The following is a 27,009-nucleotide window of genomic DNA, read 5'->3' as shown; positions in this document are numbered from 1 at the left end:
TTTTTTGTTATATCAATAATAACAGGTAAAACATGAAGATACTATTAGAAATACCTACAAAATTTAAAAAAAACAACTTCGACTTACTTCGAAAAATCTGATTACACAACCGCGCGGCCGTTTCTACTAACATGGCAGTTTGGCAATTTAAATTGAACTAATATAGACATCTGTTAAGATTTCGATGAAATATTTATCTATGTTAGTGAGAAAAGGAAAATCAAAGTGAGGGTGGGCAATCATTAGTTGCGGGCAAACTTGTCTTGTTTATAAAGTTGGATTTCATATCATTTGCGATACCGTCAGGTAAATGAAAAACTTTCGCAAAAATCCAATAGATGACAGTAAATAAGATAAATTATTTTCATTGAAATGAATTTTCTTAAAGATCGCTTTCACATTCTGACAAAAGATGTCAGTGTTGGTCTAAATTTGATACATAAGGTTGTGAACTCAGAACCTTTATTACATTTTTTCTTCTACCTATCTAGTTTATTCGTTTGATTCTGTTGAATTAAGGAAACGCAAAAGCTAAACCCTAAAAGCAGATCGTTAGTAGTTGACCGGTTGTTGGTCAAGTAGTCAAAAGCGTCTGGTTCCCTCAAGTGTGGTGAGTTCATTTCCCTGCTAGCTAATAAGTCCTATATCAATTATTTCACAAACAACATTTTAAACTTCTTTCAATTATCATGAAAGCAGGAAGAATTAAAATATTACTAGTTTATCTTAACCCCGTCCCCGAAATATTCACCAATCTTTTTAAAAATTAAGAAAAAGAAAGTTCATTTCTAAATAAAACCATGTTTATTGCTTCTTGAAGGCAGTTTTTCTGAAAAGGCCAAATGCTAACTGAAGCCATTAAAATTATCACATTACGTATTTATTGTTAATAATTCATTTTCCTCTGTATATTCAAAGAATAATACCGATTTATTTTTAAAGAATGCTTTACAGGGAGGAAAATATCGCTTCTTACGTATTTCTTGTTAAATTATTGTTTCTTAGTAGCTAGGACGTTATTTTTTTTATCTTTCTTACATGTTGGTTTAAACGAACAATGAAATCAATAATGTCTCGTCGACATCAGAAACATGCTATTAAATGATAACTCTTCCCAATTCTTTCCCATTCGCACTCCCTTCGGCCTCACAATCAACTTCAAATTGAAGATGCAGTTAGAAATTTTGTATCGTATTCACAAAAAATAGAATTTTAGTCTCAAAATAGTATTGACGCAACTATATGCATCTCCTTTTTACACATGTTCCTGCAATCCTCCATACAATTACCTGTCCCTGTCCGACAGTGTAGAGTACATCAGTGATATTCGAAACATATTTTTATAGATGACCAATCTGTTAAGAAAATCGTGGAAGTGAACATTGAACATGTCCCTTCAGTGCGTATAATTCTAGTCTGTTACGGAAGCTTGTGCAGTAATAACCAGCACTATCCCCGAAGCCCATAATATTTATCTAAAAGACCTAAAAGAAGGTAGGTCCGAATCCTTTCCCAAAGCTAACTTAACTACAGCTTCCCCAATAGTTATGTCAGATATTGATCACAGTCCACAATTAAACCACAAACTGATTTGCGGCTCCAAGGAGATTTTTCTTTTCGCTGGCATAACCAGAATAGGAGCGCAGCTCGACTGTGCATATAAGTTTGTCCCTGGTATACCGAGACAAATACATTATGATTGTTCTCCTTGTAAATAAGTACATTTTTTTATTGCGATAACTTTACCTTTTAAGCTCTCGTGCTTATGGTAGATTTATTTTAAAACTAGAGAGAAAATAAATTAACAGAGACCCAGAAATATTATTAGAAAATCTTTTGGTTATATTTGTTTTGTTTTATTAAATATTATAGGTAGGTATATAAGTATAATAGAATATATGTACGTACAATAATACCTGACTACTATTATAATTTGGGTAACCGGACAACTCAACGCTGTGACAATTCAAGACAATTTTTAAGATATAAAGTCATGAAAAGTGATGAAACAAAAAGTAAGTAAAATAGGTTACGTAGTTTAGTTTCATTGGTTAGTTTTTTCATTGCTTTTAACTCCTAGGCGCCCGAGCATAAGCTTCTTTAACACTACAAATGCAATACAATAGGGAATTCTGGTGCATTTTGTAAATAATTTATTTCAATAAAGATAATTATTTTATTATGTGTCTCTTTTTTTTCTTTTTTTTTAAATACATTTTCAATTTTTGTAGTTGTTTTAAAAATTGCGTGCTATTTCGGCTCTGAAAACGGTCATGCGCCATTTTGACCGCTACGTCACAAGTGGTACGTAAGTAGTAGTACGTCACACCTTTGCCGCCGCCGCCGCCATCGGTTTGCAGGATCTACTCAGGCCGGTCAACAGTGACGTCATCGTTCGCCCTTGAACGCTTGATCAATCACCGGGCGTTTTTAGCTGCATTGAAATATTTCGTTCCTGCCTGTTTTTAAAGTCATTATAACTTTAATAAATGATTTTTGAAAATTATAAAAAATATGTATTCTTGTGTCTGAAGTGTTTCTACATGTGAATAATTAATAATAAGTGATTTTTTGGTGTGAAGAGAATTCCCTATTCTGCGTTTGCAGTGTTGAAGAATTGTATCCACGCAGGTCAAAAAGCACTGTAATTGCAGTGCGAAATACTACTGGTTTCGTTAAACACAAACATCAAAATATCACTTTATCAAGTATGTCCACGTGTTGGCCTTAACAAAATCGTCATTGTGTTGAGTTATCGTTGAACCAATAATTTATGATCAGATTCAGAATTACCATTACCTTCTCTTGCGTGGATGAAAAAAAAATATTCAGGAGAACAAGTTAGTGTACCGCAGTAAGTTTTCTTACATAAGATTTTTAACAGTTTTTTAGTTTTATTCAGTTTTATTAGCATTGACGCACACTGTAGAAAAATACTAGCGCCTAATATAATCACGGCTCCCTAAAGGCTTCAACTTTCTACTATTCTATTAATTTTATCATTTTATTCTATTTTATTTTCAATTTATTCTGTTTCTTTTGTTTCTCCTTTGTTTTCTGTTTTATTTTTTTTTGTTTTTGATCATATATTTTTTTGTATTGTAGGACTGCACTAACCTCCCCACATACCGGAATAAATACTTTTTTTTTTATTATTTAAAACTTTCTAAAACTGTCTCCGCCCTCTATCTAGTTGTTTTTTATGTAAAATTTAAATTAGAAGTTTTTAGCCTTTTTTCAATACCCAGGATTCTTGAAGAAAAACAAATTGTTGCTAGACCCTTAAGTTTAGTTCGGTAACCATAAAACTTTCGAGCTAAACTTGAAAACGAGGAACATTCTTGAATTTGTTTAAGTAAAAGGTAAAATAGAAAATAAACATAATGTATTTGCAGTAATTAGTACGTGGATATAATTGATATACTTTATTTAAACGATACTATTTTATAATAACCTTTAGATACATCGATAAATCTTCATATCAATAAACTCTCAATGTTTAAACATATTTAAAATAATATTTTGAAAATTTTTTTTTTGGTTTTTTTTATATAAGGTAACATTTTATTTAATACTATCTATCCAATTTCTACTACCTAAAAAATTAAAGAATTCAAACATTTAAATTTTTAATAACAAATGGTTAATGATACAAAACAAATTCAAAGACAGATCACTATTTTGTCGGAGTTTTAATATTTAAAAAATATTTTGAAATGTACATGACAAGTATATTGTATATACATGCTTATTAGTGGGAAAGATATATTTTTACAAATAAAGAGTAACTTATCATTTATTGTAGTACCTATTCTAAATAACGAAGAAATTGCGATGTAGTGCACTAAAATGCCGTGCAGTAAAATAAAATATATTGAAATCGCTTTACAGCGAAGCCAAAGCTTAATAGATGTGAAATATAGCGAAAGTCGAGACATTGTATTTGACTAGCTTCAACTGGAAAGAATTAAGATAACAAAGTCGAACAGCATTATCTCTATATTGCAATAATTGCAGTTTCTTTTAACTTTTGGTAAATATATATTATTATTACTTAAATTACACGCCTAAATTTTATGTTGATTTTATTATTCAGACCACAAATATTGGAACAAGCTGTAACATAATTAACATGGGTATGAAAATGGTGCCTTGAGGGATTCCAAGATGTAAAAGAAGCTCTAAGGCTGCGTATAAACTGGACAAAATTTCCGCCAGCTGAGCCACGAATTACGGGAAAGGAACAAAGCAATCGCAAGTGGCGTGCCGTCCGCGGTTGCTTTGATTCTTTTCGGCTCGCGGAAATTTGTCTTTTTCATACGTAGCATAATAGTGTGTAGTTGTAGGTAAATCAGCAATAAATTTAAATTTCTTGTAAGTATGTTTTTTGTTGATCATTGAAGTCGAGATCGGTTTTTTCAGATTTGTAAAATAGAATATTACACTAATTCTGTAAAGTATAGATTTTTTGGCTTTGTCGAATAAAATGGTGTGGAAATTAAAAATTCTGAATGTATTATAGAAACGATAATTAGTAATGAATAGGCGTGATCTTTGAAGAGCTGCTCAGTTGATCCGGTAGGTGGCGTTTCCATCGTCACTTCCGTTCAGTGTGGGTGGGGAGGGTGGAGCGGGGGAGGGGGCGCTCATCTCCGGCGGGGGAAGGTCAGCCAGTTCTCGGGGCGGTCGGGGTCCACCTAGAATAATGAAGACATTTTAAAAAATGTGCAACATTATAAACGTAGTTTATAGCTTAACACTACCTGTCTTCGTCCGATACTTGGAAACAATTTAAAAAAAAAATAGTTAAATAGAGATATCAATCTCCATACCTCGTGACAGAAAAGGGGCTGGGAGATGCGGGGTTGTTGAAAAATTTATTTCCAGCTTAGCTAAGTTTCGACAATATATGTACGAGTAGGTATAGTAAATAATTCTATGATGGGAGGACATTTAAAAAGGACAATTTTACACGAGAGAAACAAAATGGTTAAAATATGTTATTGGTGCTTATTTTTTAATTGTATTTACAAATATACAATCATTACCAAGAAAAATATTTGATTCACGTTCTAGAATTATTAAAACTACTTGGAATCTTATCTGAATTTCGAAAAGTTGAATGAATATTTCAAAACTCTATATTTGTTATTTGTCCCTCTCTAAACAAATATCCTCTCTTTTATCAAGCCTTACTAAATTCTACAATCTCCTCTCCTCCATTCAACATCTCATCTCTTCTATGTGTGAATTCGATCCAACCTCCATATACTAAAGAAATTTGACAATTTAAACAAAATTAATATCTAAATTCACCTCTCTTCTCTCGATTATTTGCAAGGATGGCCTAAAACACCCGAAGCGTAAAAGCCAGAAATATTTGGAATAAAAATAAGAGATTTTATTTTTATTTCCAACTGAAATACTCTGGGTTGCGTTAGTTGCGCCTACAAACGTGACGCCGAAGCCAGTTTTTACTGAGGCACAAATGTGGGTGAGACATACATGAGTATCTATAAGACCATGAATGAGGCTAAGAGTGTGTGCCGAGACAGATTTGTTTGGCTATCCATGATTTTCAGCCACTTGCAAACAAATTTTCTGATTTATATATAACAGCCAATACAAATGTGCGGTGAGAAAATGAAGATAATGTTGGTAGGTCTAATTCGAAGTATTATACAGTTAAATTTGACCAAAGGAGATGAGTCCCATTAGCTCAGTTGTTCGTTGTTCGCGAGGGTCCTGTGTTCAAGTCCTATATTTGATTTTTTTGTTTAAGGATCGCTAATATTGCCTTCAATAACTTCAATTTGTATTTGAGAAGTTTGAATCTCGCAGACAGATCAAGATCTGTTATTATCCGAATCCGAAGATATATTTTGATAATAGACAGGTACTTGATTTTAAAAAAAACCAATCAACAAGGTCAATGTGTAATTCAAACCAAAAATATAACGGGTCAGTTAATTAAAAATTCGAGCTATTTACATAGTTGTAAAATGTAGACATTGGTCTTGTGGAAACGAAATCAATATCGAATCTGACTCGACAAAAGACCCGAAAAGAGTTAAGCTACTTTTTTAGTAGGTACCTACTTCAGTTAATTATTTCTTCAAAGCCTTGAGAAAGAGGAACATTCTAATTATTTTCAAAAGAACATTTTTGAAAGAAATTTTAAGTCAGTTGCATATCTAAGTTCATTCATAAAAATAATCTATTTCGAAGTAGACAGGAGGTACTTATTATTATATTTATTTCTAAGTAGATAGGAGGTACTTATTATTATACTTTTTCAATTTAGCTGTCAGGATTTTTGTATAAAATATGAGAATCATTATTTTTCAAATGATATCAAATGATTTATGTTAGTGATTAAAAGAAATTGGTACCATTGAAGAAATTATCCGATTTACATTGTAGATAGATAGTTTGGAATTCCGTGTTCCGCAAAAAATGTGTGGTGCGAGATGTTTGTTGATGGGTAAAATATAAATTTATTCTTCGAATAGTCGACACTTAACAAAATAAATATCCTTACAGGGTTGTCTCTCTCCCAGGCGGCGTGCATGCTGGCCCTCTTACCGAACCTGAAACAAGGAACAAAATTAACATTCCATTTTTTTTAAATTTACGTCAAAATGAAAAATATGGTAAAATACTTGACACATGAAGGAAAAATAAAAAAAACTAATTATTCTTGACTAAAATGAATGATAACTTTTCTATTGAAGAAAATATGTTACTTATGACACCAATAACTGGCATGGCCAAATTCACTTCCACATTCGTTCACTTAAAAAATCTGCTGCAATATTATATTTACTGCTTGGATTATCGTAGCTCGTGGGTGGATGGCGCCACTAGCTCCATTTTACTTATTAAGACAGTTGTAAGTATAGTAAATTAATTACAGCAATATGTTATTTTATTTTAAAACATAATAATATATTGTAATATATATATTAGTTTTTAATGATGTCCTGCCAGTTATTGGAGTCCTGTCAGTGATTGGAGCAATGCCATTTATCGGAATCCTGCTAGTTTAGGGTCCGTCACCTTTCATACTTACCCATATATTTTGATATGTGCATATTTCAACAAAATTTCGGTTAAAACCAAAACTTCATGAAAATTTGGTTTTTCGTTCCACCGACAGAGACTATGAAATCTACTAAAGGACTAACGGTAAGCGGTCGGAAGTGAGCCGATTTCAATGGCAATTATATTCGAGGACATTGATCATACTTTTAAAATACCTGGTAGTTGGGGAGTAAATGCAGCTAAGTCAGAAAGGAGTGAAACTATTTTTCGTGAAAGAGAGAAACTAGATAAATCTTGCGTTTTGTGTAAGTAAATCAAATGGGATCTTTGAGAAAACTTCAAATCCAAACGTGAGTTTCTCTCTTTTCTGACCATTACCATAAACTGATGTGTTTGGAAAGAAAATATTTCTCTCACATTAAGTAGAATTATATAGATAAAAATAATATTGCATGAAATAAAATTTATGGGGAGAAATAAAATCATCCACATAGAGTCATTCAAAAAGATTACCGTCTGACTCTATTTTTATAGTGATTTGTAGATTTAAATACAAAAAAAGATACCCAAAATAAAACCAGTTAAAATTGTATACCTTAATAAATCTTAGGTTGTTATGATATTTTGGATAGTTATGATTCCACATAATAATTTGTAGGCACGGTTGGCACCATTAAAATTTCTATTTCATGTAATATTTATTTACGAGGTGATAAAAGCGAACAGTGTTTTCATTGTCTATGAATTATATTTTAATGATTATTTATGGTAATGAATGAACATATAAACACAATTTTATAAGTGATGAATCAAACAAAACATATAAAATTTTAACATGCTCAAGAAACAAACTACATCAGAAAATTCAAGACAGAGGCAGAAAACTTGCAGCAAGAATTAGACATATTTTTGTACGGTAAGGAAACATGCATAAATAAATGTTAGATAGATATGTTTGCGTTACAGGCAAATTAGAGATATCATTGAAGTTGCGTTGACTCTGGGCACATGTTTGGGGAGGGGAGAGGGGGTTAGTGGCTTATAATATTATAATATTTATGACGAATTCCAGTTATAAATTTTCATCGAAAGGCATATTTGAAAAACATAGATATAATGACTAAACAAAGAATAACAAGGAATGAACCAAAATACTGACCAAAAAGTAAGCACAGAATTGAAGTTAAGGGAGTAAATCCATTTGAGTTAATTAAGAGTAGGGGTAAGATTCTCACAGCCATTAAATGTTTGTATTCCACTTCCTCCTCTTTTTGTGCAAGTTATCTAAAGTTAGTTAAAAGTTATTAGTCTTGCAGTATTCATCATCAGGTCATATGTCACTACTCAGATAACACACACTGGAAATGCCTTTCATGACTTTGTACCCTTTTGGTTCAAGCCTATTTAGCACGCGCTCTGTCACTCTTACATTGCTTGACATCGTATATCACCATTTTGTTTCATCGGAATAAAAAAATCATTAGGATGAAGAAACGAATTTCTGTAATTGGATTTTAAGCAATTTTTTGATTATGAAACACGCCAACACCACATTTCTAGAGTTCTTCTGGTTCTTCTTATGGTACCTGTGGTATTATGTGGCACCTATCCTGATCGTGAAAGCTGCAAGACTGTTAAAAAATTGTGGCACAAGAAGAAAAAGGAAGGGCAACACGGATTCACCCCAAAAAAACCAAAATGAGATAGTATTGCTTGAAAAAATAAGTTTTAAAATATAAGGCTTAGTAAGAGTATCAATAGAGGTTGATTACGTTTGATGAAGAAATGATATGGGGACTTAATAAGTTGGTTGGGTTCTACCTTGGCCTCGTGTGAAGGGAGTAAAACTTGTCGAGGGAGTGGAGTTGCAGGAGTCTGACGGCGCGCGCCAGGTTGGGAGCTTGCGCCTGCGTCAGGGCCTGGGGCTGTGGGCCCCCGTCGCCCCCTTCCGCGCCCCCCGCCCCCACCGCTACCTCGCTGCGCGCAGGCCTAGCACACATCACCCACCATCAGCCCATCAGCCCCGTCAACACACTACACCATGCTATTCGCTATACACTACACCATACATAATACAAACAAAGGAGATATTCCACGGAGGCTTTCTTTTTTACGTAAGCTCCACACGGAAACTGTAAGCTGGAAATAGTGCTACGTGTACGTGTTGAAGAGCTGTAGTGCCACGCGCTGCCTACGAGGACCATCAGTGCAGCTCGTCATCATTCGACAATACGCGTGGCACTATTTCCAGTCGTAGGGATGCAGCGTGAAGGGTCTTTTAAGGGAATTAAAGAGAAGAGATTCTGGGAAGGATAAAGGTTTGAAGGGTCGGTAAGAATCTAGGGGTCAGTGTGTTCAGAAGTGACAGGCATTTCAATCCATCCCCCCCCCCTTGCAGTCCAAGGCGATGGGTCGGGAGAGTCCAGCTGGAGAGGTAAACGTGTCGCCCTCAACAATCTGGCCCGCCACGCAGTAGGTGGGCGGACGCGTCATCACCTCACGAACACGAGCATCCCTGTTAATTCACCAAATGTAGCGAACCGCTTGGGGTGACCTATGGCAGAGGCGTTGGTTATCCAATGAATGATTCCCATGGCGAATGATACCCATAACTGCCTTCGAAATTGATTATATGTAGTATTGATATTGACGATACGCAGCCTGCGCGCATTTTCATAATGATAATGGTTCACGGCCCATCTCCTTTGTTTTTATTATTTACGCACTACAGAGTACATGCTACTCTACCATTCCAACATTACACATACACTCACAGTATTCAACACTATACCACTATGCAGTGCACTAGGACTTGCAATTATTATTATTGGAACTTGACTGAAAAATATAGTGGCTTATAAAATATATATTCATGTACGTCAACAAACGCTGACTCTCAATACCTATAAAAGTTTAATTATATATAATATTACATGTCGATTTAACAAATCATAATTAAAGAACGATTAAAAACGAGAGATTTAAACGCCCTGTGATTGGTCGGTAGGTTCTGACAGATCTCATACCGCTGCCTCACGGGTCGGTCGGCCCCTTGTATTATGCGGACAATTTTGGGCAAATGTTTTTTGCGCTGCGTGAACTCACACACGTGTTACCACTGTGGTATAAAATCGAATTCAAAATTTTTTCATGTTTAAATCTTATTATGTGTTTAAATTGCGAATTGTTGATTTCATTCCGACCCGAGAGGAATTGACCTTACTATTAACGGACGAAACCGAGGTACGTATGACGTCACGCTTACCCCGTCAGGTTTCTAAGAAATCTCTTGTTTTTTGATGAACGCCCTGTACCTACATAAATTGGACTTAATAAATAACATATATGTAACTAGCACTCAGGCGGAAATAATACTGTTACCACGAAAAAGCTTTAAAGCACTTCTGTTCCACCAGTGCATTTTTAATAAGCTTTTCAATTTGATTTCCCAAATGCCCATGTATATATTTTTTTTGTTAGAAATTGCTTTTCATATAATTTGGGATTTATTTGGGAGTAGGTAGTTAAAAGCTATTGGAAAACGAAAGCTGACATATAATAAATGTTTTAATGTTGCAAAGATTTTTCTTTAGGAGTTGGATGGTTTTAATTTATGTATAAAATCAAAAAAATACGGACGTGAACATCTTCCATTACAATTTTTCTCAATTTATGTTGTTGTTTAATCAACATGGCTTCATCACAGGTCGCTCTACCTTAAGTAATTCAATGATTTATGAAAATTACATATCTGAATCATCTGGTCTCAAACAACAAGTGGACAGTATATACACTGATTTTAGTAAAGCTTTTGAAAAGATTCGACATCGCATACTTATATATAAATGTTGGTCATCAAAGCTAAATTTATTGAGTTGGATTGTTAGTTATCTTAACAATAGGATGCTTAGCGTAAAGATTAATTTTGAACAATCTTACATATTTGAGGCCAAAAGTAGGGTTCCTCACATACTTATATAAAAACTCCGATTGTTGTGCATCCAAGGTAAATTATTGAATTGGACCTCGACCATAATAATTAATAATATTTTTCATATTATTCATCAATGACATTGTTGACCAATTCAATGATGTAGAAGTTTTGCTATTTGCTGACGACTTAAAAATATATAAAAAATAATACGATTGCTAAATTTAACGGACAATTGGTAAATTGGTGTGAACAAAATGCTTTAGTTTTTAACATTCAGAAATGTCAAGTTATTCGTTTTTCCAAAACTCATTATAATATCTTTCATGAATATATATTAAATAATATTAAATTAATACCAGTGTCACAAATTCGTGACTTGGGGGTAATATTCGATGAAAACTTGACATTCATTGCACACATATGTAACTAATAAGGCTTTAAAGACGCTCGTCTTCCTTTGCAGAACTTTAACTGATTTTAAATGCTTAGATTATCTGAGAACCCTCTATTTTATTTTATTTTTTATTTTATTTTATTTATTTATTTACGGACAAATAGTCCATTAACAACATATTAATTACACGAATAAGTTTTATAAACAGAGATGACAGTGAAAGGAGAGCATATATAAATGAGGAGCGAAGACAATAACAATGACAATAATAAAATAAAAGTAAGAATGGGAGATAATAATAAGTCAAAGCATGAAGATGGTTCAAAGGGCATTAGAAATTAGACATTGCGTATTGACTGTCGAAAGTCATTTAGGCATATACCACAAAATTCAATGCTTTGACTTGACAGTGAGTTGACAAGTCTCGACATTCTGGACAAAGGAGAATGGTATCCATAATTGGTAGAATGTTGATTGACGAACAGCAATTCATTATTTCGGAGTCTACGGGAAGGGATGTTGAATTGGATAAGTTGCAACAAAGCAGGTGAGTCTGTAATACCATTGATAATCTTAAATATGCAAATCAGATCAGTGTCCCTTCTACGTTTCTCCAAAGAAGAAATGTTTAAAGTTTGTTCAACTTTATCATATGAGTACTCTCCTCTTTCAAGACCCAACCTCCAAGCGATTCCTCGTAGGAAGCGATGTTGTACGGATTCTATGTGACAAATGTGGACAGCATAGAAAGGAGACCAAATAACACTAGCGTATTCAAGGTGAGGGCGAACTAACGAGCAGTAAAGAGTTTTAAGGGTACTTATATGTTTAAAGTCAGAGGTTATTCTATGAACGAAGCCAAGTAGTTTAAGTGATTTGTTAACAATGTTGTTAATGTGCTCACGGAAAGAAAGTTTGCAGTCTAGAGTGACCCCAAGATCCTTGATAGATGTTACAGTAGATAAACAAACATTGTTTAATTTATAATCAAACTGAATAGGTTTTTTGGTTCTATAAAAGGACAAAATTTTACATTTATCAACATTAAGTTCCATGCAGTTTATTTTGCACCAATTATTAAACGAGTCAATATCACGTTGAAAATGTAAGCAGTCAAGGTAGGATTTAATTATCTGAAGAATCTTATTATCATCCGCAAAAAGCCAGAAGCGTGTATGAAAAAAAACTTTGGTGATATCGTTAATAAAAAGGTTGAAGAGAAGCGGGGCCAAATGAGCTCCTTGGGGAACGCCGGACGTTACGTCAATGTTAAAGGATTCAAAGTTGTTTATTTTAACCCTTTGTTTTCTATCACTCAAGTAAGAGCGAAAGAATGATAACAACGGGTTTCTAATGCCTATAGCATAAAGTTTGGCCATGAGAATCGAGTGATTTACTTTATCAAAGGCTTTGGAGAAATCAGTATAGAGTACGTCAACCTGAGTGTTGTCTTCCAAGGCTTTAACAATGGTATTTGTAAAGGACAATAAATTAGTTGTTGTAGATTTCGCCGATCTAAATCCATGCTGTTCATCAATCAGAACATTTTTGAATATAGGAGTGATTTTCTTTGTAATTCTCTATATTTCATTAGTCAGAAGTCAAGTAGAATACGATTCACCTATTTGGTCCCCTTTGCATAAGTTTGCTCTATCAACATAAAAAGAGTTCAGCACAATTTCTTAGGTACTCAAATTTTAAGATCGAAATTCCAATTTAATACATTAATTATATCAGTTCGATGAATCAATTGCATCTAATAACACTGTCAGATAATTATGTTATACCCGGTTGTGTAACCCATTAATTACTTAATTAACAGTCCTGCCATCGTTTCCACTATTAAATTCCATGTGCCGACTAGGAACACAAGAGAAAGTCTAACATTCCTCTGCAATACATACGCAACCATCAGACATACTCACTAACCAATAGGATGCATGATCTGGGCAAAAAGTTCGTGGGTACTATTGGTACAGACAGTTTACGTGGGTACATTTGTACAGATATATGTATTGACTCCATTTATAGAATTTAGCCTTACCTATACCAGCACTTTGTTGATTCCCACAAATTATGGTAGCGGTGGTAATGTATTTTTTTTGGTTTGTATTATGTGTAGCATTGTTCTAGTTTCTATATTATTTTATGTTACTGTTACATGTTTTACTAATATTGTTTCATTTTCAGTTTATTGTTATATCATGCTTTAAAATTTTAGGTTTATTCTGTTCTTAAAATCAATGTAAAAGCTTGGCTGGGCGTAAAACCAAATAAAATAAAATCTCATCCCGGTAATCCAATCTTCCCCGTAAAGGTATTGTTAACGTAAGAATTTTTTGTAAAATTTTCCGGTGTGTTTTTAGAAGGAGGTATTTGTAAATAATATATCTTTAATCTGCTTTACAAAACACACATTGAAAGCTGTGCCTATTGAAAACTGTTGAATATAAGGATAATATAAAATCATTTTCATATTCTACGTGGTTTCAGAAAATTATAATATATATCACAGGGCCGTGTCCTTAAAATACTAATTCTAGATAGCACGGGTAAATTTATGTTAGGGATTGTAAGGTGAGGTCACAAATATAGATAAAGTCAAATTGTTTAAGACTAGGTCGATAGTTTATAGGTATGTTAAATTCTTCAAATCTTTATAATCACTTTGTGGTACCATTTTAAGTAAATAATAATAAATAACTTTTTCAAACCACTATTAGGATTAAAATTTTTAAATTAGAATTTTTAATAGAATTAAATATCATTATACAATTTGCAATTATTGACGTATAATTTAATTACTTACGTTATTCGTTTCTGCCTCCTATGTAGAGTTAATGAAAAAAATATCTTCTGTTGTTTCCTATCTTTTTACCAGCAGTTTCCTTCTAAGCAACTTGTACAGTAACGCAACAATAAACGTGTAAATAGTGTATCAAAGTCATCATTATAATACACGGATTATCCACTGAATTGTCTACAAGAAGAATCACACTAAGTGTAATAAAAGAGGAACCGGTCCGTTACACAGTGAACTAGTCGGTATTTACCTGCAAATTGTTTTCAAGTAATAATGTACAATTTCTGGATTTAGTTTTTGAAGCCACCATAGAAGAGAAGCAGAAGTAAAACTTGGGAAAGAAATGTCATCCATGTTTTTAAACCATTATTAAACTCATTTTTAAGTCGTTCAAGTGTGAGAATATATAACTCAAGAAAGTAAAGATTGTTTGTGCTTGTAAGAACAGTTCAACAACAACAAAAAATATATCGAATCCACGGCCTGCCTTGTGGTTCAAACTTACTTATCGGTATTCGTGACAAGTTTATATTTTGTTTATTTATTTTTCACTTCAGCAATGTAAAACTTTGATGTGAGGGGGTCGTAAGGTTTTTCATTTTGATGTTTGGCTTTTAACTCCAACCAAAATATTGACACATACGTTGTTGACATGTTTGGTTGGAATTCAACCTTAATCGGCTACGTCTCCGCTCTGATAGCTTTACAAGTATTTAATTAGAACCTGCGATATGGGGCCGCTCTGCCGCGGCACGTTAACTCTGTGATACGCCACACACTTCTAGTGTACTAACATATGACACGTGAACTAACATGTCCGATGTATCAGCAGTATTAATATGTATATTTGTTTCGCAAATATACGGTTTGAAAAGTAAAGTTTGAGTACAATCGTGCAAATTATTGACTTATTTCAATACTTTTCGGGTTCGGAAATAATAATATATCATTGCTGTGTGCCTTTTATATCAAAATCGCAATATCAAAAGACAGACTACAATTCATACTTAATCAAAATGTTGAAATTACGCAAGTCGAACGGATTGTTTGGACAGAAACTCGGTAAAAACAAATCAAAGTAGGTCATAAATTAAATTCTTTAGCGAATTTCAGTTATTGAAAAAGTCTGCGGTATTCTAAATATATCTTGGGATTGTCAACAGCCTGAAGTTTTAACATTTTACGCAACAGGTTTATATAGGTACCTACTTATTTTAATTATATGAATGATTTTACAATTTGTAGGTATATGCATGAGGATTCATTGAGTTGGCTAGGATCGACTGCATACGAATGGACAAACTATTTTTTCAGCTTGGTCTCAAATTGATATTGAAAACGGTTTGCTTTCTTACTATCTTAAAAATTTCTTTAGGTTGGTATGGTAAATCAAGTCAATGCCGTCAATACTCACTACCATAAAATACTCTGGACAGGCATGGTGTTTAAGGAGTTTTTCCTTTAAACATTTCATGTCATCCTCCCGTGACACTGCCAATAAAAATATACATTTAGAAAATTAAGATAATTTTGGTGGTTATTAGTCTATGTATGATTCAGTTGAAGATGACCGAAGTAGATAGGGTCGAATTAGCTCAGTGGTAGATAAAAGCCCCGGCAAGGCTGAGGTCCTAGGTTCAATTCCTAGATGCTCCTGTTTCAAATTTTTGTTTGAGAGTCGCTATTATTGCTTTCAATGATTAATTTTTTTTTATAAGAACGCTGTTGATATGAAATGTTTTAAGAATTCATTTAAAAAGTAAAATATTCCATTTTGTCAATGATTGTCACTTGATTATCGCACCTGTATATAGGCCATATATTACGTGTTAATTGAAAATTTTAAAAATTAAAGTAAAATAATTAGAGATGTAAAATTAAAATATGCATTTGGTAGAGACTTTAAAGTTTAATAAAATTGTTCATTTTCGTAACTCGAAGGAGAAAAGGTTATTAATTAGTAATAACAATTTTGTCTCAAGTCATTACAGTCAAGTCAAAAATTAGTGAATCATTAAATTATATCATTACCCCATACGTAACATTAATAATATGCGTGAAGTCACCATGAAAAGATGTGATGTTAATAATTTCATTTAGAATGTGTGATATTAAAACGCTGTTTGATAAATAGCTTTTTGACTGAAAGGATAAAGACTTAGTTCAAAAATAAAGGTTAATAGAATGCAGAGGAGTCCAGCGAGGAGAGTTCTCTTTGAATTTCAATTCTAAGGGGACTCCACTAACTATCACAATATTATTTATGAAAAAGCTGTTAGATGTGGTGCCTTTCTTACACGAAACATACAGACTACATTCATCAGGTTATACATTACCGAAATCATTCCATCATCAGTTCACGAAGAGTGATAGATATAAACCTCACACTGTTTTCTTAAATAAATTTATCATTTCAAATGTGTACAGTTTGATGAATTCAAAGGTTCTTGCCTATCTTTTTGAGTAACTGTAGTGTTCCCGTGACTCTAATACACTCTACTCATTCATCAAACTGCTGTATTTGAGGGTAGTTACAGCTATTACTCAACAAAACTTTGAAATGAAATACCATTGTCTACTCGAATATCGACATATTTGCAGACTGCGCCATCAGCCGCATAACATCATCATTGATAATATTTATAAATGCCGAATTAAAGAGATACGCTTGGGTTAGTGATTGTGTGATTGTTATTTAATGTAAATCGAATTTTGATTTAAATTGGGCTCATACGTCGAGGAAGGGACCCCTAACTCACTCTGGGAGGAAATAACCTGTTGGAGGCACCTTTGTTTAGGCCTCAGATGGAAGTCAGTGCTACCTTCGAATAGAGGAACACGCGTTATTAAAAAACTATCTTTCTCTCGCCTAAACCTTACCTTGATTTTGAGTGCCTATATTTTTCTTTATATGTATTGCGAGGGGTACAAATTTTATTATTTTATCTAATTAATATCATGCCTAATATCGGAGAAAAAATTAAATACTTATTTGCGCTCGCCTGGATTTGAACCCGCGACTTTGAATTCGTGCCCCTCGACTACCGCTGGCCTCCCCTAGGATGCCGTCATAACATTTTTGAACTTTAGTTATATACCTAGAATTGATAATTTATTCAGAATCTCTTCAAGTTATTGGTAATCGGCCTTTAACAAATGAATTAACAGTTTTCCTGTTAAACTTTTAGTAAACTGCGAATATGTTACCGACATGACGGAAAAAACATTCGAACAAACATTGTGATAATTTATTCGAAAGTTTATCACGAAACCTGTTGATTCATTCGATAAAGTCCCGTTTTTAAAAGGATCACCAATAATTTGAAGAGATTCTTAATAAATAAGTAATACTCATTTTATTATATTATGACTATGTTATTTTTTTTTATTTATTAAAAGTATACAATACAGAATATAGTATATTATATAAAGCATTGTACTCCCAGGAGTTAATAAACTCATTGCGGGAATGATACGCATTACATGAAACATATAGCTGTATGTATTAAATGGACATATGATGGGACATACACAACATTATTATTTCAGATAGTCATTAATAAGATGAAGTTTGAGCACGTTAGTTTGGGTCTTTTTACATTGACTTGCACATTTGATCTCGTTGGGTAGTTGATTATATTTTGTGTGAGCTATGTATTCTAGGGATCTTAGTCCATATTTTGTTGATTTGATTTTTGGTATATGTAGTTTGTTGTGATTTCTTGTGTTGTGTTGGTGTACGTCGTAATTGTAATAGAGTGTAGTGTTGGAATGTGCCGAGTGTTGGATTACTTGTAATATAGTTTTCGTTATTTCAAAAGTGGGAATGGTATTAAAAGGAAGTATTTGGGTGTTTCTGTAGATGTCTTTGACATGTGTGTCCCAAGGTAAACTGAAAATATTTCGCAGGGCTCTATTTTGGACGACTTGGACTTCTGAAATCATTTTTTTGTAGCAAATCCCCATCGTGGATTAAATTCTCCAACACAGATATCAGTTCGTAAAATGAATTGCATTAAGTATTTGTTAACAGTTCCAATGTTGATCAATTTAATTAAAATCTTATCTTATCACGAGGAAAGATCGCAATTGCAAATCCGACGGTATCTACTTGGTTCACTAATTGTACGAGCACTCTGCAAATTGCCATTTTCACTGATTGATTGGTTTAGGAGGGCCACACTTGTCAATAAGTGAATATGGTAACCGGTAACAGGATAAACGGCTCGGGTACAATCTACGATAAATGGACAATCTCTCAACGAGCGGATTAGCGAAACGATTCCAAATTTTGCGGCTTACGGCTTGATTATGTGAGATTAATGCGGGATCACTTGAAAGCAGATAAGTTTGCTGATAAATGAATTACATCAGTTAAATAAATTGGGAAAACGCTTTTTCGTATTGATATCCGGAAATATACATTTCATTTCAACATATTTTTAAAGAGATCAACCTGTATTCTCCTAATGCACTTACTATTTTATGGATTCGAGAGCTTAACACCTTCGTGTAAAAATACACCAATACACAATAACGATGTATTTCCATACTAAACGAACCTGCACATGCATTAGATTAGGTGAACCTTCATATTTATGTAATAAACAGATTATCACTTGGTGCAATGTACACTAAGGACGGGTTGTTTCACAAAATTTGAACAATTTATCAAATTTCTAAGTCAATTTGTTGAAGTTCTGTGAAGGTTTTATTCGTGTTCTATTATTATAGCATTATTGGCCAGTTGCTTCACAAAACTAAAATAATAACATAACTTCGATAGAGCCTTCAAAAAACTTGAATATCGACTTTGAATTTTGATTAATTGTTCAAATTCTGTGAAACAGCCCGTCCTTAGGTAAATATACCAATTTAATTTCTGCATTTTTTTTAGTTTTCCTCTTTTTAATGTTTTATGGTTTAGTACATTACTGTCGCCAAAATATTAAAAACATCCTGGATAAATTAATGACGTAGAAATCCACGACAAAATGCCGTGATAAACAAATAAAAGCTTGTGACTTGCATTTCCGTTTCCCATTTAGTATCATGTAATTACGTAGGTACGTAGGAGTTGATTCAATCAAAACAGTAATTGAAAGGTCTTCTTATGAAGTACATACATGAACGTGAAAAATCAATGATGGAGAAAAAATATAATTTTTCATTGACAAAAAAAAATCTTTCAGTTAAATCAAAGCTACGAATATTTTTCCTTTCAAAGCTAATCAAAGCTATCAAAATAGCTCATTTATCATATTTGTTAATTTAAACAATTGTATTAAATGTTATGTACTAAATAATGTTTTCTTGTGACAAATGGTTCTTGAAACGTAGAGCTAATATATAATACTTTTTACTACCGAAGCACCTGACACTCTTAAAATACGACTCTCTTAAATTTGTTCTTGAAAAAATTGTTTTCTTTTGGATAGTCTGAAGTCTCCATGAGCACCCACTTGAATAATACTAGCTTCGTTAACTTCATAACTTACAAGCGGCCTAGCGAGCTTTACAACACTCCATCAAAGCAAACAGTTCGCAATTTTTAAGTTTTCCACAAAAAACAAGCAATACTTTATTTTAGAATTCTCTTAATGCATGTACACTACACAACTTAAACTTTGGTTTTAAGTCAATACTTTCAAGAAACATATTATTCACTGCGTGTGATTTGATTTAATAAGTTGATGGGTTGATAGGTACATATTATATAATTTTGAAGGTCTTGCTTAAATGTTTCAGATTGCAAAAGAAAACGAATTGTCAAGTCCGAAAAAGGGCATTTTCTACAAGCTTTTGCTTAATTTTAACTGTGGGATTGAAGGCCGCTAGAACCTTTTTATACAACTTACAGGAAGCACCAATAGTTACATCGCAAAAATGAACATTAAAGGACTTGGTTTAATCTACCTCTGAGGAATCTGCTTTAAATACAACGTTTTATGTCCAATTTGAAAAGCAGACCAACTAATTTCGCGTTAATTGAAAAACTGCCAGAACTTTATGAGTTAACAATAAATTGAACAGAATTCATGAATTATATTAAATTACCTGCATATGTGCATGTGTAGATTTACGTGGTTTTTTCAGCAAACAGATCTAATATTTAACAAAGATTTTCTTTAATATAACGGGGTTGGTCAATGTTATCAGGTAATATTATATCCCTGTACTCTAATTGAAATAGATTAAAGTGCCGTAAGTATGAAATTTACTTATTGGACCAGATAATGGCACATATTACAATATTGCAAGTAACTCTCACTCCACGAGGGTTCAGTTTCGTGCACGGTGTACAGCCCTGTGCTTCCTAATTGCATTCCTTGCTAAACGGAGATTGGGAGAATTTGTCTAAATAAACAAAGGGTGCATTTCCGAGAGATAAACGGTACTAACACGTACAAGGTTTTGAAAGGAAAATATTAAATCATTTTTGGATTTGATTTACTTTAATATTAAAGTAATTAATAAGATTTAACAATTCAAACAATTGATTGCATCTTTAAATGAAGTCAACACTCTTTATCCTCGTATTGTGAAATAAACAATAATATGGTGTCTTGTACTATTATTATTTATGACAGAGAAATTGATGCTTCAAAACTCAATAGCCATTAATTGATATTGATGGAAATTAAGCTGCTAATAGAATTTAGTTGCGTTGATCTAAAAATTCCAAACAAAGCAGTACTGGTTTTTAGAGGTCAGAGACGTATGGTTTTGCAGCTACTCGGTCGTTTTTAGTCTTCGTCAGTCTGACTTACAGTTCATAGAATTCTACGATCGACCTATAAGACGGGTTGTTTCATACAATTTTTACAATTCATCAAATTTAAAAGTTAAAATTCAAGTTCTATGAAAGTTCTATCCAAGTTATGTTATTATTTCACCATGGGCCGATTGTTTCACAATACTTAAATAATAACGAAATTTGCGTAGGACTTTCACAGAATTTAAATTTCAACTTTGAAATTTGATGAATTATTCAAATTCTATGAAACAACTCGTCCTTAAACACCCAGAGTTCCCGGCAGTCGGCACCTAGAAATAATAATTTAAGTAATGTAAAAGTTCCTTCGAGGTTTAATGCGCGCAATACCATTATTACACACCAGTATCACTTCTACTTGCATAAACACAAACTTCACCACAATAAGGTAAAATTTTAAATATCCACATGAGATAAAAAATTGCATGGCGCAAATGACGCCTTTCTATTTGTATGAGCTTTAACAGCAAATTTAAAGAGAGTACATTTAAATGATTCGGCACTTCGTGACAATTGAAAATAGAAAAAGTTAATGTAAACATCTGCCCTGTATATTGGTGCCTTGTGTACAGATATATATGAAACGTTGACTAACAAAGCAATCACAATAACTCGAAAATTAATCGCAATATCTGCTTTATTATTATTATTATTGGTGTGCAACAAATTCTTTACTGTAAAAACAAAGGAGTTTATGAAGCTCCAAAAGTTTTCGATAAACAAGCTTAACGGCCCACACAGGATGTAATAATGTCGTCATTTAATAATACATTGATTAATGTCGGCTATAAATAAACGTGCGTATTTAAATGATGTTGCAACTCAAATTATCGTCGTCCTTCCGACGAGGCAGCTTCAAAAAAGAATAAAAACGAGATGTTTCAGTTAATTTTTAATTTCTGTGAAAGATTTTTTTTAAAATTCTGTTATTATTTCAGTTCTTTCAAGCAACTATCCTAAACATTCTTCAAAAAAATCTACAACTGTCGTTGTTTACTTGCTAATAGATAATTATGATGAATCACACGTAAGTTGAAACTTGAATTGATTTAGCGTTTTTTTATTGTTCAGTTCAGGCCAAAAAAAATCATGTGTTATATGTCAACTTTGAAATTAGTAAAACATATGAAAAGCTACCTATACGAAAGAACAACGCGTTATTAGTTTTTAAACTCTTTATAAAAATGAAGAAATATTTGCTGAAACGGTTCGTAAATTTTTGTTCGATGTTAGCTTATATTTCATCTAAAGTTTGCAAAGACAACTGCTCATCCCAACTGCTCCCAACCGTCTGCAGCCAATAAGATTTTGGCATCCCCGATTGAGGTACAAGGCTAAACCCATTTCAAGCAACTTTTCGATTATGAATGGTGGCCTGAAAAAGGGCGACACTGAGAGTATCTTCCACTCTCGAATGTTCTACTACGAATGAAGAATACTATGTATTATTTTTAAATTAATAAATTGTGATATAACACAATTTCATCAAATTAAATTTAATTGTATTGGAAAAACAATACATAAATACATAAGCCTATTTTTAATGCATTTAATACAATAAGTTGCTGGTAAGAAAAGTAATAATGTCAAAGCTAATTAATTCTTACAATTCGTTTGTTGATTCGTTTCAAAGTTGGTTATTTTTGATTTTGTGTATTACGATATTTTATTAATTACGATGCAAATACAGTTACCTAATAATACTTTTCAAAGACAAAAAATTAGTTGCAAAATTATTAAGTTGCCCTGATTGTAGAAATAATTAGGTATAATTCATAGCTATTAACTACGCATTTGACTTTCCACCAAGAACGGAAAATGAATGTCCCAGATTAGTTTGCATAAATGTACAGTACATAGTGGAGCTTTATAGTAAGGTGGGGAGTATCGGATAACTTTTAAATTAAACTACTGTGAATTTAATAAAGCGAATTTATTAATTATATATATATTAAGAACCATAACCCTGAAATAAAATATTTTCCATAGTGATTAACTTTTGCAAAGGTTTCACTATTATTACGAGATACACAATACCTATTATGAAGATTTACGACATGATTTATCAGGCGAGAAAACATCTAAAGCTTTTAAACACCGTAACGTGTAAAGAACAGGTGTAACTAACGTCAAACTTACTTTAAATGGTACGTGAAGGAAATTATTTCACTAATCTGACTTGTAATTTAACACCTGTAAAGAATTGATTAGTTAGTTCCACCAGCCACAGTATCACAGCCAGCACTTGGCTAAACACTTGGTTTGTAAATGAGAATACTTAGAAGCTAGAATGAATGAAGCTAGCTATTAGTACAAAAACAAAAGCATACCACATTGAGATTGTTTTAAAAGTAGATTTTACTAGAGTATTTTAGAAATGCAGGAACTAGAAAATGGAATCGTGCTACGTTTACTAAAAACTATTATAAAGTAAAATAACATTAATATCTAGTTCCAAAGTCCAGCTTCCGTGCGCTTTTTGATCTTCGATCGTATTTTTCGGTCGCTTTGGTTTTAAAGGCGGTATTTTAATGGACTGTTTTTAATGTGCTATTATTATTGGGATACAAGTTTGTCTTGTTTTATCATCTTTATAATAGGGGTTCACTGCACAAACGCACCTTAAGGGAGAACTGCCACTAGGCTTGCGGGTGTGTCAATGAAAGATAACAATTGTAGTCATTAAAATATTTATTCGAGAAGCGGTTCATTTTTTTCACCATAGAAAATTTTAAATAGTTGTAAATTCTGTACGAGATCAGCTTTTCGTTAAATTACCTATTAGCTAAAAATATATTGAAGTAACTCTCTTAAAGTTAAACAGAATTAGGGCACAAAAGGGGTAAGTTTTTCTAAAACATAAACGAATGGAATTTACGACTTTCGTAAAACGCCCCAAAAAATGTGAGAAGTTTTCAAAAGTCTACAAAGGTACACAATTTATTTTTGCTCTAATTGCTTAAATACACATAAAACATCATAATTCTTCTCCGAAAAAAACATTTTGAAAGTTTTTTTGCATGAAAGAAATACAGATAGTTATTTGTAACAGCTTCAACCAAAAGCAAATACAATAACAAACCGTATGTACTCGTATAATTAAACATTGTTTTCTGTAACTGCGTAACTGTAAGTTTCGGCAAACACCGTATTGTTTATCTTATGTCGCTAGTCATGCAATATTGTGTTGCGCTTTCGCTAGTTTGGTTAGGCTGTGAACTAGAAATCAGTCGCATTTATTAATTCGTCGCAGTTATTCATCTAACGTATACCTACTATACCTATACTTGAAAATAAAAATGATTAAATAGGTATATTTATAACTTTCATATCTTGCGTCGAATTTTTAAACCTCCTGTGATAAAGACCACGAACAGAAACAGATACCAGAATTTAACTTGTGACTTCTTCGTTTCATCCCCATTTCCAAAGAAATTATTCATTCTTTCTCTATATATATCTCAGCCCCAAGAAAATATCGCTATTTTCATTTTGTTTCGCCGAGGGGTAGGTTTCTTACCAAGCATCCATCTAAGTAGTCCAATTTGTGAAATTCTTTGAGAGTTTGCAAGGCCTACATTATTATGTTTAAGCACCTTTCACATTGAATCAAAACATACTTAGACATTTATATTACCGAATCCCGCAAGATTAATGTTATTCCTGACAACCATTGTACATGGCAGAACAGGCGGGAGAGTATCCGACTCTATTACTTCTCGTAAATTCTGCAATAAAACAGCAGCCGGCAGACGGAATATAACTCCACTATAGCTTCTTTAATACAACGTCCATCCAACAAACATTTCCTACATTAGACATTATTATATATTTTATTATGAAGACAAGTGCCGCGTGCTTTCGGTTTTAAACGCAGTCCCCATTCACCACCAAACACAATATGTTAAAAAAAGTTATTACGAACCCATTTGAAGATGATAACTCGTAACTCGGCGTAATGACGTCATATTACTAACCTTTATTACTCAAATAATTCACGTAAATCATCGTGGTTGATATCAAAGGATCATTCATTGGTTATTTAATGTCTGCGCAAGGAATAAATCACCTCGAGATGATTATGTCAGACTTACGGCACATATTTAACGTGGGCGCCTTTGTAATTCTTTCAACTGAACAAAATATCTCAGAAAAGGACTAATAATAATTATGTATTTAATTTATCAGGGACAATAATTAAAATCATGTATTTTCTTTGGGGTGACACGTGGAGAATTTTTCCGTTGCTAAAGGTGTAGCACGTTTTTAAACGTGGGTATAATGAATATATTACTCGCAGTCGTGTAGGACAAGTTGGCGAAGAATATAAATTAGTGTTACGAGGATGTAATGAATATTTAAGCATTTGACACGTTGTAAATTATATTCCTTGATGATGTTTGAAGGAAAACATATATGGCTTCCAGCTGGTACAAGATTAGGTAATGACTTGAATCATGACTTTAATAATTGAAGTGACGCTTCGCGGATTTCTTAAATTACACAAAGAGTGTAATATTATGCCCGTGTTCCCTGGAGGAGTCTGCGGACGGGATGTTCCCGGCATCCCGCTTCCAAACAGGGAGTGGTTAAATGGTATTCTCAGTCACTTGGCGTGGAACTACATTATTCAGTTCCGGAAATGAAATTTATAAACACATACTGTTTTTAATTATTTATGCAAATTTTTCGTACTCTTGTTATACCCGAAGAGGGAGAAACATTGTTCTAGCTGTAACCGAGGCGCTGTGCACTTATCTCCAACTATACGAATATACGATGCTGACCTTTCCTAAAAGTTTGCCGGGAAGTATAATTATGTGCATCTTTCAGCAATAAGCTCCGCTTTTCAGATCCCTCGAGTAGCTGATAAAATCATATTTTACAGAGTTAACGATGCTTCTGTGAATACGAAAATTCTAGCTTTATAATTTTACGTGTCGGTGTCATGCCGTCATATTCATTCTTTTATATACGTCCGGGGGTGAAGCGCGCTAACTTCGAGAGGTGATTCTACATGATTGTAGAAGTAATAAAGATAACTTTTTTTTCCATTTTTTTTTCCATAAAAGAAAATTTATTTTCCCGTACAAACAATTGTTTACCTAAAAACTGCCTTAAAAAGTTGTATCTAAAATGTATGTATATAAAAGTTATATCTCTTTTCTACTTCTAAAATCATGTAGAATCAACCCCTGAAGTTAGTAGTCACTAACCCGACCGCTAGAGTTTCAATATCCTTCTAACTGACTGAAAAATATGCACAAATGCAAACAGCATTTCTGATTTATAGTTAAGATGTATTATAAACACATGATTCACTCTATCGTAAAGTCTGTGGACCACCCAGCAATGTGTCTGTAATAACCAATATAAGTTCTAAATATTTCCTCCATTTGAACTCAGTGGAACAAGAAAAACTTTTTAGAATAACTTAATGAGTAAAACCTCAAATTGTAATATTAATTACAGAAGACAATATTAGCGATTTTTAAACAAAAATTTGAAACTGAAAAATCAGAAGAAATACAATCGCATCTGCTCTGCCCAGTGAATGAATGTTATCTTTCTGGGCTACCCCAGTCCAGGATATTGGCTTCCTTCCGGGTTCCCCTTACAAAGGCTGCAGAGTCAAAGGTTCTCTCGGGTTAGTCGGTGCACAAAAGCAACTATTCGTGGGATAAAATATTGAAAATCGCTTTCGATCAATGCTTTTTTTAAATGGGTTTGAAATTAAATGAGTGGGTCGGGATGAAAGACTCTTTCACCTTTCATCTTACAACCGAACATGTGCTAATAAAAATATAAAAATTCTGATTTAAAAATATAGAATTTTATTACGTTTTTTTGTGGCTTGTCGATTGTTTTTTCTTGTATTGTTTTATGAAACTTTTAAAAAACATATTTTATTACGTAGAATTATTATAAAGGTTACTGTCACTTCTCTTATTTATCGTTTCACATAAAAATAATTACTAAAAAAATCAAAAGCTTTGACAAATCTTTCGCAAACGTGTAAAATTTTACGGTGGTTGAATTTTTGAAATATATAAAGCCTT

The 27,009-nt window shown here is 33.0% G+C and overlaps 1 protein-coding gene across 1 annotated transcript in view; it reads right to left on the bottom strand.

Moving 5' to 3' along the window:
- Window positions 1–3,615: 3,615 nt before the first annotated feature.
- NPF (neuropeptide F) overlaps window positions 3,616–27,009 on the bottom strand; it is a 56,408-nt gene continuing 33,014 nt past the window's right edge. Inside the window, exons 3-4 of the mRNA XM_089639173.1 lie at window positions 6,542–6,590; window positions 3,616–4,697 (exon numbers count right to left, since the gene is read on the bottom strand). Of these exons, the coding sequence (XP_089495299.1) occupies window positions 4,647–4,697; window positions 6,542–6,590 (100 nt within the window). The 3' untranslated portion in view covers window positions 3,616–4,646. The remainder of the gene's footprint in view (window positions 4,698–6,541; window positions 6,591–27,009) is intronic.

Source organism: Hesperophylax consimilis, chromosome 14 (assembly GCF_061612785.1).
Source record: "Hesperophylax consimilis isolate HC1 chromosome 14, BYU_Hcon_1.0, whole genome shotgun sequence".
Taxonomy (NCBI): Eukaryota; Metazoa; Arthropoda; class Insecta; order Trichoptera; family Limnephilidae; genus Hesperophylax; species Hesperophylax consimilis.
The sequence above is the reverse complement of the archived record's forward strand: the minus strand, read 5'-3'. Positions and strand labels throughout refer to the sequence as shown.